General features: G+C 45.6%; 2 protein-coding genes across 28 annotated transcripts in view; both read left to right on the top strand.

Moving 5' to 3' along the window:
* LUBEL (Linear Ubiquitin E3 ligase) overlaps nucleotides 1-5,351 on the top strand; it is a 151,574-nt gene extending 146,223 nt beyond the window's left edge. For 26 of the 27 annotated variants that reach the window (XM_070104587.1, XM_070104590.1, XM_070104592.1 and 23 more), the window contains one exon: nucleotides 3,194-5,351. In XM_070104587.1, coding sequence (XP_069960688.1) covers nucleotides 3,194-3,232 — 39 coding nt within the window. In that variant the 3' untranslated portion in view covers nucleotides 3,233-5,351. The remainder of the gene's footprint in view (nucleotides 1-3,193) is intronic. The other variant, XR_011394647.1, reaches the window with a different exon arrangement.
* A 486-nt stretch (nucleotides 5,352-5,837) lies between these two features.
* Nucleotides 5,838-10,806, top strand: LOC128703512 (mucin-2-like). Its single transcript, XM_053798199.2, has 3 exons — nucleotides 5,838-6,172; nucleotides 8,068-8,163; nucleotides 8,500-10,806. The coding sequence occupies exons 1-3, from the start codon at nucleotides 6,098-6,100 to the stop codon at nucleotides 10,654-10,656; spliced, it is 2,328 nt and encodes a 775-aa protein (XP_053654174.2). The 5' UTR covers nucleotides 5,838-6,097; the 3' UTR covers nucleotides 10,657-10,806.
* The last annotated feature ends 2,158 nt before the right edge of the window (nucleotides 10,807-12,964 follow it).

The following is a 12,964-nucleotide window of genomic DNA, read 5'->3' on the forward strand; positions in this document are numbered from 1 at the left end:
TCCCTGTTCACCTTGCAGTGTGTGTAGGTGCCTGGGTGTTAGTCACCTTACACCTGATGTCCCTGTTCACCTAGCAGTGTGTGTAGGTGCCTGGGTGTTAGTCACCTTACACCTGATGTCCCTGTTCACCTAGCAGTGTGTGTAGGTGCCTGGGTATTAGTCACCTTACACCTGATGTCCCTGTTCACCAACAGTGTGTGTAGGTGCCTGGGTATTAGTCACCTTACACCTGATGACTGTTCACCTAGCAGTGTGTGTAGGTGCCTGGGTATTAGTCACCTTACACCTGATGTCCCTGTTCACCTAGCAGAGTGTGTGTAGGTGCCTGGGTATTAGTCACCTTACACCTGATGACTCTGTTCACGTAGCAGTGTGTGTAGGTGCCTGGGTATTAGTCACCTTACACCTGATGTCCATGTTCACCTAGCAGTGTGTGTAGGTGCCTGGGTGTTAGTCACCTTACACCTGATGTCCCTGTTCACCTAGCAGTGTGTGTAGGTGCCTGGGTATTAGTCACCTTACACCTGATGACTGTTCACCTAGCAGTGTGTGTAGGTGCCTGTGTATTAGTCACCTTACACCTGATGTCCCTGTTCACCTAGCAGTTTGTGTAGGCGCCTGGGTATTAGTCACCTTACACCTGATGTCCCTGTTCACCTTGCAGTGTGTGTAGGTGCCTGGGTATTAGTCACCTTACACCTGATGTCCCTGTTCACCTAGCAGTGTGTGTAGGTGCCTGGGTATTAGTCACCTTACACCTGATGTCCCTGTTCACCTAGCAGTGTGTGTAGGTGCCTGGGTATTAGTCACCTTACACCTGATGTCCCTCTTCACCTAGCAGTGTGTGTAGGTGCCTGGGTATTAGTCACCTTACACCTGATGTTCCTGTTCACCTAGCAGTGTGTGTAGGTGCCTGGGTATTAGTCACCTTACACCTGATGTCCCTGTTCACCTAGCAGTGTGTGTAGGTGCCTGGGTATTAGTCACCTTACACCTGATGTCCCTGTTCACCTAGCAGTGTGTGTAGGTGCCTGGGTATTAGTCACCTTACACCTGATGTCCCTGTTCACCTTGCAGTGTGTGCAGGTGCCTGGGTATTAGTCACCTTACACCTGATGTCCCTGTTCACCTAGCAGTGTGTGTAGGTGCCTGGCTATTAGTCACCTTACACCTGATGACTCTGTTCACCTAGCAGTGTGTGTAGGTGCCTGGGTATTAGTCACCTTACACCTGATGTCCCTGTTCACCTAACAGTGTGTGTAGGTGCCTGGGTATTAGTCACCTTACACCTGATGTCCCTGTTCACCTAGCAGTGTGTGTAGGTGCCTGGGTGTTAGTCACCTTACACCTGATGTCCCTGTTCACCTAGCAGTGTGTGTAGGTGCCTGGGTATTAGTCACCTTACACCTGATGTCCCTGTTCACCTAACAGTGTGTGTAGGCGCCTGGGTATTAGTCACCTTACACCTGATGTCCCTGTTCACCTAGCAGTGTGTGTAGGTGCCTGGGTATTAGTCACCTTACACCTGATGTCCCTATTCACCTAGCAGTGTGTGTAGGTGCCTGGGTATTAGTCACCTTACACCTGATGTCCCTGTTCACCTAGCAGTGTGTGTAGGTGCCTGGGTATTAGTCACCTTACACCTGATGTCCCTGTTCACCTAGCAGTGTGTGTAGGTGCCTGGGTATTAGTCACCTTACAACTGATGTCCCTGTTCACCTAGCAGTGTGTGTAGGTGCCTGGGTATTAGTCACCTTACACCTGATGACTCTGTTCACCTAGCAGTGTGTGTAGGTGCCTGGGTATTAGTCACCTTACACCTGATGTCCCTGTTCACCTAGCAGTGTGTGTAGGTGCCTGGGTATTAGTCACCTTACACCTGATGTCCCTGTTCACCTAGCAGTGTGTGTAGGTGCCTGGGTATTAGTCACCTTACACCTGATGTCCCTGTTCACCTAGCAGTGTGTGTAGGTGCCTGGGTATTAGTCACCTTACACCTGATGTCCCTGTTCACCTAGCAGTGTGTGTAGGTGCCTGGGTGTTAGTCACCTTACACCTGATGTCCCTGTTCACCTAGCAGTGTGTGTAGGTGCCTGGGTATTAGTCACCTTACACCTGTTGTCCCTGTTCACCTAGCAGTGTGTGTAGGTGCCTGGGTATTAGTCACCTTACACCTGATGTCCCTGTTCACCTAGCAGTGTGTGTAGGTGCCTGGGTGTTAGTCACCTTACACCTGATGTCCCTGTTCACCTAGCAGTGTGTGTAGGTGCCTGGGTGTTAGTCACCTTACACCTGATGTCCCTGTTCACCTAGCAGTGTGTGTAGGTGCCTGGGTATTAGTCACCTTACACCTGATGTCCCTGTTCACCTAGCAGTGTGTGTAGGTGCCTGGGTATTAGTCACCTTACACCTGATGTCCCTGTTCACCTAGCAGTGTGTGTAGGTGCCTGGGTATTAGTCACCTTACAACTGATGTCCCTGTTCACCTAGCAGTGTGTGTAGGTGCCTGGGTATTAGTCACCTTACACCTGATGACTCTGTTCACCTAGCAGTGTGTGTAGGTGCCTGGGTATTAGTCACCTTACACCTGATGTCCCTGTTCACCTAGCAGTGTGTGTAGGTGCCTGGGTATTAGTCACCTTACACCTGATGTCCCTGTTCACCTAGCAGTGTGTGTAGGTGCCTGGGTATTAGTCACCTTACACCTGATGTCCCTGTTCACCTAGCAGTGTGTGTAGGTGCCTGGGTATTACTCACCTTACACCTGATGTCCCTGTTCACCTAGCAGTGTGTGTAGGTGCCTGGGTATTAGTCACCTTACACCTGATGTCCCTGTTCACCTAGCAGTGTGTGTAGGTGCCTGGGTATTAGTCACCTTACACCTGATGTCCCTGTTCACCTAGCAGTGTGTGTAGGTGCTTGGGTATTAGTCACCTTACACCTGATGTCCCTGTTCACCTAGCAGTGTGTGTACGTGCCTGGGTATTAGTCACCTTACACCTGATGTCCCTTTTCACCTAGCAGTAAATAGGTACCTGAGTGTTAGTCACCTCTCGACTTATATCTAACATTTAATTTAAATAAGAACTAAGCCAGTATAGTTGTCTTACATCCGTATAATTGTTAGATTCTACACATATATATTATATGTCAGTAATAAAGACCCTTGACGATATTTATTGCTTACCTACAGCTGATAAAGGAACACTTGCCCCTGGGGAACCTGGAATAAGGTTCTGTCTACAAGACGAGGTTCTGAGAGCCTTGTCTAACTCTGTGATGTCGTGATGCTGTGGTCTCTGCAAGACGAGGTTCTGAGAGCCTTCTCTACCTCTGTGATGTCGTGATTCTGTTGTCTCTGGAAGACGAGGTTCTGAGAGCCTTCTCTACCTCTGTGATGTCGTGATGCTGTGGTCTCTGCAAACTTCTCCACTTATCCGGCTGTTCCATGTAACCGTTCAGTGCTGTTGACTATCTACCAACACCCACAGGATATATACACACAGAGGTGTATATATCCTGTATATATACACTGAGATTTTTGCATTAATCAGTATTTTAGGTATTAAAGTATTCTTGACTGGTGGTGTACAGGTGACATGCAGCCTTAATGACCCTCGTGTAGTAGATAGTCTTGAAACCCCATTAACCAACCAATTAATGAAAGGAGATGTTGTAATTTCACAGTAACTTACACCACCAGACACTGCTGTAACTTCAGAGTAACTTACACCAGACACTGTTGAAACCCCCACAGTAACTTACACCACCAGACACTGCTGTAATCTCACAGTAACTTACACCAGACACTGCTGTAACCTCACAGTAACTTATACACTCAGATACTGTTGTAACCTCACAGTAACTTACACCACCAGACACTGCTGTAACCTCACAGTAACTTACACCAGACACTGCTGTAACTTCACAGTAACTTACACCACCAGACACCGCTGTAACCTCACAGTTACTTACATCAGACACTGCTGTAATCTCACAGTAACTTACACCACCAGACACTGCTGTAACCTCACAGTAACTTACACCAGACACTGCTGTAACCCCACAGTAACTTACACCACCAGACACTGCTGTAACCCCACAGTAACTTACACCACCAGACACTGTTATAACCTCACAGTAACTTATACCCCCAGACACTGTTGTAACCTCACAGTAACTTACACCACCAGACACTGCTGTAACCCCACAGTACCTTACACCACCAGACACTGCTGCAACCTCACAGTAACTTACACCACCAGACACTGCTGTAACCCCACAGTAACTTACACCACCAGACACTGCTGTAACCCCACAGTAACTTACACCACCAGACACTGCTGTAACCCCACAGTAACTTACACCACCAGACACTGCTGTAACCCCACAGTAACTTACACCACCAGACACTGCTGTAACCCCACAGTAACTTACACCACCAGACACTGCTGTAACCCCACAGTAACTTACACCACCAGACACTGCTGTAACCCCACAGTAACTTACACCACCAGACACTGCTGTAACCCCACAGTAACTTACACCACCAGACACTGCTGTAACCCCACAGTAACTTACACCACCAGACACTGCTGTAACCCCACAGTAACTTACACCACCAGACACTGCTGTAACCCCACAGTAACTTACACCACCAGACACTGCTGTAACCCCACAGTAACTTACACCACCAGACACTGCTGTAACCCCACAGTAACTTACACCACCAGACACTGCTGTAACCCCACAGTAACTTACACCACCAGACACTGCTGTAACCCCACAGTAACTTACACCACCAGACACTGCTGTATCCCCACAGTAACTTACACCACCAGACACTGCTGTAACCCCACAGTAACTTACACCACCAGACACTGCTGTAACCCCACAGTAACTTACACCACCAGACACTGCTGTAACCCCACAGTAACTTACACCACCAGACACTGCTGTAACCCCACAGTAACTTACACCACCAGACACTGCTGTATCCCCACAGTAACTTACACCACCAGACACTGCTGTAACCCCACAGTAACTTACACCACCAGACACTGCTGTAACCCCACAGTAACTTACACCACCAGACACTGCTGTAACCCCACAGTAACTTACACCACCAGACACTGCTGTAACCCCACAGTAACTTACACCACCAGACACTGCTGTAACCCCACAGTAACTTACACCACCAGACACTGCTGTAATCATAGCCCAAGCCAGCACATACCCACCCCATATATACCATTATACCCCAGTATATCCCTAATACTCCGCTTTATTACTCAAATATTCGCATATATACTATTTATAAGACACTAATAAAGATATATACCAAAAATAGATATACAGAATTTTAATTCTCCTTATTTAGACGATTCTTATTAACGACAATGTCGTTCAAATGAGTTTTTCCTTACTGATATAATAAGGGCAGGTTGTGTGAGCGAAACATCGCTGTAATGAAAGCAGCCACTCTGAGCGAAACATTGACAAGTTATGAAAATAATCGTAGTTGAAAAAACTAGATTCAATATAATAATAATAATAATAATAATAATAATAATAATAATAATAATAATAATAATAATAAGGATGGAAATTCTCGACTTAAAAATATATAAGGTGCAGCAGAGCCAGCAGGAGGTGCAGCAGAGCCAGCAGGAGCAGCAGCAACAGCAGAACCGGAAGTAGAGGCAGTCGAAACGTCGGTAAAGGGGTAAAATGTAGAAAGGGTCGGTGAAAGACGGCCCCCTCCCCGGACGGTCTTGAGAGGGAGACTTCGCTAGACTTACCCAGTCCAGAGACACTCACTCTCCTCTCACCTCCCTTCAAGGATACATGTCTGCGTGTGTATCCGCGTGTCCCCTGGATACGTGGCTGCTGCTACGTGGCTTTGAGGACACGGTGCTTGTGAGTGGACATGTGTTAAGTGAGAATATCCAGTAGATAAGTGGATAGAAGCGTGTCCAGTGAATGTGGAGTTGTGGTCTTAGCCACGATGAGACGGTGTTGTGGACATGTATATCAGCGTGTCTAAGGGGATATATAGCTCCATACCCATTTCCTTGGATGATATAGAGCTGTGGACATGTGCGTGATGGATTCTGGGACTACTAGCAGTGTTCTAGAGGGTGCTCTAGCCTCCAGAAATGACACTAGAAAGGTTAGTATTCTGAAAATTTCTAGAATATTTTGTCGACAAAAATATTAAAAATAAACCTTTGATGGGTGGTTATACTGAGTGGTTTAGAGGTTTAAATAGCGTGTGATTTGCCTGTGAAGGGTTCTTGATGAGAGGAGGTGGAGGCACCCCTCCATTTTCTTGGATCAAAACTATGATTTGTTTGAAATGTATGTGTAGTCACCTAATTGTGGCTGCAGGGGTTGATTCATAGCTCCTGGCCCCACCTCTTCGCTGGTGGCTACTAGGTCCACTCTCTTCCTGCTTCATGAGCTTTATCATACCTCGTCTTAAAACTATGTATGGATCCTGCTTCCACTACACTCTCCAGATTGTTCCACTTCCTGACAAGTCTATGACTGAAGAAATACTTCCTAATATCCCTGTGACTCATCTGAGTCTTCAACTTCCAACTGTGTCCCCTTGTTTCTGTGTCACATCTCTGGAACATCCTGTCTCTGTCCACCTTGTCAATACCGCTCAGTATTTTATATGTCGTTATTATATCCCCCCTATCTCTCCTGTCCTCCAGTGTCGTCAGGTTGATTTCCTTAACCTCTCCTCGTAGGACATGCCTTTTAGCTCCGAGACTAGTCGTGCTTGACCAGGTGTGGGTTCCATACTGGTGCTGCATACTCCATTATTGGCCTGATGTACTCGGTGTACCGAGTCTTGAATGACTCCTTATTCAGGTGTCGAAACACTATTCTCAAGTTTACCAGGCGCCCATATGGTGCAGTAATGTGGTTGATGTGCGCCTCAGGAGATGTGCTCGGTATGATGCTCTCCCCAAGATCCTTTTCATTGAGTGAGTTTTGCAGCCTTTGACCTCTTAGGCTGTACTCCGTCTACGGTCTTCTTTGTCTTTCCCCAAGATTCATAACTTTGTACTTCGTGGGTTGAAACTCCGGGAGCCACTGGGTGGACCAGGCTTGTAGCCTGTCCAGATATCCTTGTAGACTTGTCTAAACCTCATCCGCTTGAACTCCTCATTGGTTTTACATCGTCTGTTGATAGGGACACCTCTGAGTCTATTCCTCTAGCTTTTCAACCAGTCTCTTGTGTGGTACTGTGTTGAAAGCCTTCTTACAGTCCAAGAAGATGCAGTCTACCCATCCCTCTATCTCTTATCTTACTTCCATTACCTTGTCGTAGAACTCCAGTAGATTTGTGACATAGGATTTCCCGTCCCTGAAGTCGTGCTGGTTGTCATGTATAAGATCATTCCTTACTAGGTGCTCCACCAGTCTTCTCCTGATAATCTTCTCCATAAATTTGCATACTATACAAGTCAGTGACACTGGTCTGTAGTTTAGTGCTGTCTGTCTCCTTTCTTAAAAACTGGGACTATATTTCCCGTCTTCCACACCTCAGTCGCCCAGTTTCCATAAATTGTGTGAAGATTGTTGTTAGTGGTGCACACAGTGCCTCTGTTCCCTCTCTCGGGACCCAAGGAGAGATATTATCTGGTCCCACTGTCTTCGAGGTATCTAGTTCATCTAGCAACCTCTTCACCTCCTCTTCGGTTGTGTGTAGTGTGTCCAGCACTTGCTGGTGCACCCTACCACCTCGGTTTGCTGGGAACCTCTCTGTCTCCACTGTACTCATCTATTTGTGGTTGCCGGGGTCGAGTCACAGTTCCTGGCCCCGCCTTTTCACTGGCCGCTACTGGGTCACTCTTCCTGCTCCATGAGCTTTATCATACCTCTTCTTAAAGCAATGTATGGATCCTGCCTCCACTACATCGCTTCCCAAACTATTCCACTTCCTGACTACGCTGTGTGTATGTGTATGTGTGGGGGGGTGGACTAGGAGCTGTGATTCGACCCCTGCAAGCACAGCTAGACAAATACAACATTAGCACCCTCATCCCACAGAGTAATAAGCCATTGATGGAGAAGAAGAGACGTCAACGTATCAATCGGTGTCTCAATGAGCTCAAGCTGCTGGTCCTGGAGGCTCTCAGGAAAGACGTAAGTGCATTCTCAAAAAAAAATTGTATAGTCCCCCCCAAAAAATTAAGAATCTGAAATAAAACTGGGCAATCAATTCTTTTTACATCTGTAAAAACGCCACCAACTCCTCCATAATGTCGAAATATTCAATAAATCCCATTTTACCATATTTTTCTATTATTTTTAATCGTGTTTTAAAACAAACACATTAAAACACTTCAAATCGAAAGAAATTTGTGTTTTTTCTTTCATTATCTAACGTAGTGACCATCCTGTGTGAGTTATGTGTTCCTGTGGGCTCGATCCTGCGTTTGGTTACCTCTGATTGGTAAAGCTCATCTTTTGTTTCCTCAGCCGTCCAGATATAACAAGCTAGAGAAGGCAGATATCCTGGAAATGACAGTGAGGTACGTCCAGGCTCTACATCAAGAGGGTGGCAGAAGTGTGGGCGGTGGGCGGCTTATGGGTGGTGTGCGGCCCATTGGCGGCGACGAGAAGGCTAAATACCGAGCTGGGTTTGTGCAGTGCGCCGTGGAGGTGAGGAGGTATCTGGCGGGGATAAGTGGTGTTCCTGAGGACCTCCATTCAAAGGTGATCTCCCATCTTAACTCTGTCAGCAGCGGTGTTACAGGTGGGCAGGGCGTGCCAGGGTGTCCCAGCCTGATGGTGGGTGGTGGTGTGGTTACTGTGGCACCACCCATACCCGCCCATATGCCCACTACAGCACCACTGGTAGTCACAACTACCACAGACTCCACCACTGGCGGTCACAGACAGGATGGATCATTCGCAATGTCCTTCAAGAACCCCCAGACTTCGATGTTCCCAGAATCGCCGAAGTCCGTGACGATTGGTGGTGGTATCACCTTAGTGCCAGCTAGACTTGCTTCCGGACAAGTGGCCCTTGTAGTCCCTCCTGGCACTGCTCTTCCTATCGAAGCCTCAAACACAAGATCTTCCACTCCTCTCACCGATAGTAACAATCTTGTCAACAATGAGTCTCTCAGAAATATTACTCCATTTATTCCCTTTAGGTCCTCACGTAAGGCAGACGCTGGAACTGGAGCGGGTGTATTGTCCTCAACTAATGTCTTCCCTAAAGACACGTTTGTAGCCTCTTCTCACTCTTTAAGCGCCTCTGGGTTACCAGCCAGTCATTACACTTCTCAAATTATCACCTTGAGTCATCCGAAAATCTTACCACGGTCGCTTGATGTAGCAACTGTCACGTCTTCCAGTCAGGTTTTGTCTACCAGAAAGATTACAGTTGTTCCTGGAAAGAGTAGTGTCCACCTTCCTGATGCTATGACTGTAGCTTTGCCTGATTCATTGATGGTGAGTAAGGAGAACTGGGGTACACACATCACCAGTGTCTCAACACACACCACCAGTGTCCCAACACAGGCCACCAGTGTCCCAACACACACCACCAGTGTCCCAACACACACCACCTATGCCCCAGTACACACCACCAACACAACAACTCACACCAGCAACCCCATAGCACACACCACCAACACAACAACACACACCACTAGCTCCAAAGCATGCACCACCAGCACCACAACACACACACCCAACACCACATCATACATCACAAGCCCCACAACACACACCACCAGCACCACAACACACACACCCAACACCACATCATACATCACAAGCCCAACAACACACACCACCAGCACCACATCACACACCACTAGCACCACAGCACACACCACAAGCACCACAACACAGACACCCAAACCCACACTTCAAAAAAACATCTCTACCACATCTGCCTCTACCACTGACAGTCTATCATCACATGCAGAAAAATCAAACTCTTTGCCCTTACAGACATCAACACTGATACCCGCAGAGATTACACCTGCTTCTTCAGCTTGGGTACCTCCTACCAACCTCCAGATACCCCTCAATATCACAAACACTAGCAAGGAACCTACCAGCACGGTATCTAACTACAGTCTTCCATCTCGGCCCATCTTCAGTACCTACACGCCATGCAGACCCACTCCAACGATTCTCCGTGTCCCTCAATTAACAAGCATTCCTTCCGCAAAGACTGACAAGTCTCGCCCCCACTCACTGTTCTTTGTAGATCCACCTGCACCACCTACACCTTCTACTGCTCTAGAACCTCTAATAAATCCTTCTACAAATAAGAACCAGCAGCTTCAACCCCATACAACCCTCTTCCTACATACCTTAGAACCTTCTGCAACACCTACACCTTCTACTGCTCTAGAACCTCTAATAAATCCTTCTACAACGAAGAACCAGCAGCTTCAACCCCATACAACGCTCTTCCTACCTACCTTAGAACCTCCTCCACCTTCTACGCCTACTCCCACACCTCAAGAACCTCTCAATCTCGTGACCAGCGCCTCCAGAGAAGGTGTATGGGAGAGACGGTCCCTGAAGTCTGCCACACACAACAGGGGACGAGTCACTCCTTATGAGGTCCCTTCCCCTGGTCAGCACTCACAACACTGGCGCCCCTGGTGACTCTAGTGCTAAGGGGATTGCCCCTTTATAAGGGGTGAGTCGATGCTGGTAAAGGGCTCTTGCAGTGAGGAAGAGGAGCTGTCTTCCAGGTTCCTCGAGTTAAAGCTGATAGTCTCCCATGACGCTGATAGCCCTTATATAATTAGCGTTTCCCAATAATAATAATAATAATAATAATAATAATAATAATAATAATAATAATAATAATAATAATAATAATAATAATAATAATAATAATAATAATTATAAATGTAAGGAATTATCATTAGTAAATACTTAAGAAATTCAACAATGTTTTCTTCTATCCTTCTTTAGGACCGAGGATCGAGCCTTCACCACTCCTTGGGCGGAACGACCATTACGGGTTTAGCTAGGCTAATATAACTATGTTTAACGTAACTAACTTACGTAACTGGTGACTAGACCAAGGACTATCTGGTACTATAATGTTCAAGGACTATCTGGTACTATCTTGTACAAGGACTATCTGGTACTATCTTGTACAAGGACTATCTGGTACTATCTTGTACAAGGACTATCTGGTACTATCTTGTACAAGGACTATCTGGTACTATCTTGTACAAGAACAATCTGGTACTATCTTGTACAAGAACTATCTGGTACTATCTTGTACAAGGACTATCTGGTACTATCTTGTACAAGGACTATCTGGTACTATCTTGTACAAGGACTATCTGTTACTATCTTGTACAAGGACTATCTGGTACTATCTTGTACAAGGACTATCTGGTACTATCTTGTACAAGGACTATCTGGTACTATCTTGTACAAGGACTATCTGGTACTATCTTGCACAAGAACTATCTGGTACTATCTTGTACAAGGACTATCTGGTACTATCTTGTACAAGGACTATCTGGTACTATCTTGTACAAGAACAATCTGGTAATATCTTGTACAAGGACTATCTGGTACTATCTTGTACAAGGACTATCTGGTACTATCTTGTACAAGAACAATCTGGTACTATCTTGTACAAGGACTATCTGGTACTATCTTGTACAAGAACAATCTGGTACTATCTTGTACAAGGACTATCTGGTAATATCTTGTACAAGGACTATCTGGAACTATCTTGTACAAGGACTATCTGGTACTATAATGTTCAAGGACTATCTGGTACTATCTTGTACAAGAACAATCTGGTACTATCTTGTACAAGGACTATCTGGTAATATCTTGTACAAGGACTATCTGGAACTATCTTGTACAAGGACTATCTGGTACTATAATGTTCAAGGACTATCTGGTACTATCTTGTACAAGGACTATCTGGTACTATCTTGTACAAGAACAATCTGGTACTATCTTGTACAAGGACTATCTGGTACTATCTTATACAAGAACAATCTGGTACTATCTTGTACAAGGACTATCTGGTACTATCTTGTACAAGGACTATCTGGTACTATCTTGTACAAGGACTATCTGGTACTATAATGTTCAAGGACTATCTGGTACTATCTTGTACAAGGACTATCTGGTACTATCTTGTTCAAGGACTATCTGGTACTATATTGTACAAGGACTATCTGGCACTATAATGTTCAAGGACTATCTGGTACTATCTTGTACAAGGACTATCTGGTACTATAATGTTCAAGGACTATCTGGTACTATCTTGTACAAGGACTATCTGGTACTATAATGTTCAAGGACTATCTGGTACTATAATGTTCAAGGACTATCTGGTACTATCTTGTACAAGGACTATCTGGTACTATATTGTTCAAGGACTATCTGGTACTATCTTGTACAAGGACTATCTGGTACTATCTTGTACAAGGACTATCTCGTACTATCTTGTACAAGGACTATCTGGTACTATCTTGCACAAGGACTATCTGGTACTATCTTGTACAAGGACTATCTGGTACTATCTTGTTCAATTACTATCTGGTACTATAATGTTCAAGGACTATCTGGTACTATCTTGTACAAGGACTATCTGGTACTATCTTGCACAAGGACTATCTGGTACTATCTTGTACAAGGACTATCTGGTACTATCTTGTTCAAGGACTATCTGGTACTATAATGTTCAAGGACTATCTGGTACTATCTTGTACAAGGACTATCTGGTACTATCTTGTACAAGGACTATCTGCTACTATCTTGTTCAAGGACTATCTGGTACTATCTTGTACAAGGACTATCTGGTACTATCTTGTACAAGGACTATCTGGTACTATAATGTTCAAGGACTATCTGGTACTATCATGTACAAGGACTATCTGGTACTATCTTGTACAAGGACTATCTGGTACTATATTGTACAAGAACAATC

Source organism: Cherax quadricarinatus, chromosome 93 (assembly GCF_038502225.1).
Source record: "Cherax quadricarinatus isolate ZL_2023a chromosome 93, ASM3850222v1, whole genome shotgun sequence".
NCBI lineage: Eukaryota > Metazoa > Arthropoda > Malacostraca > Decapoda > Parastacidae > Cherax > Cherax quadricarinatus.

Excerpts from the sequence above, each read along its gene's own strand:
- LOC128703512 (XM_053798199.2), top strand. The coding sequence starts at position 6,098 with ATGTGCGTGATGGATTCTGGGACTACTAGCAGTGTTCTAGAGGGTGCT. Across the intron at positions 6,173-8,067 it reads CCAGAAATGACACTAGAAAG|AGTAATAAGCCATTGATGGA; the intron begins GTTAGTATTCTG and ends CTCATCCCACAG. Across the intron at positions 8,164-8,499 it reads TGGAGGCTCTCAGGAAAGAC|CCGTCCAGATATAACAAGCT; the intron begins GTAAGTGCATTC and ends TTGTTTCCTCAG.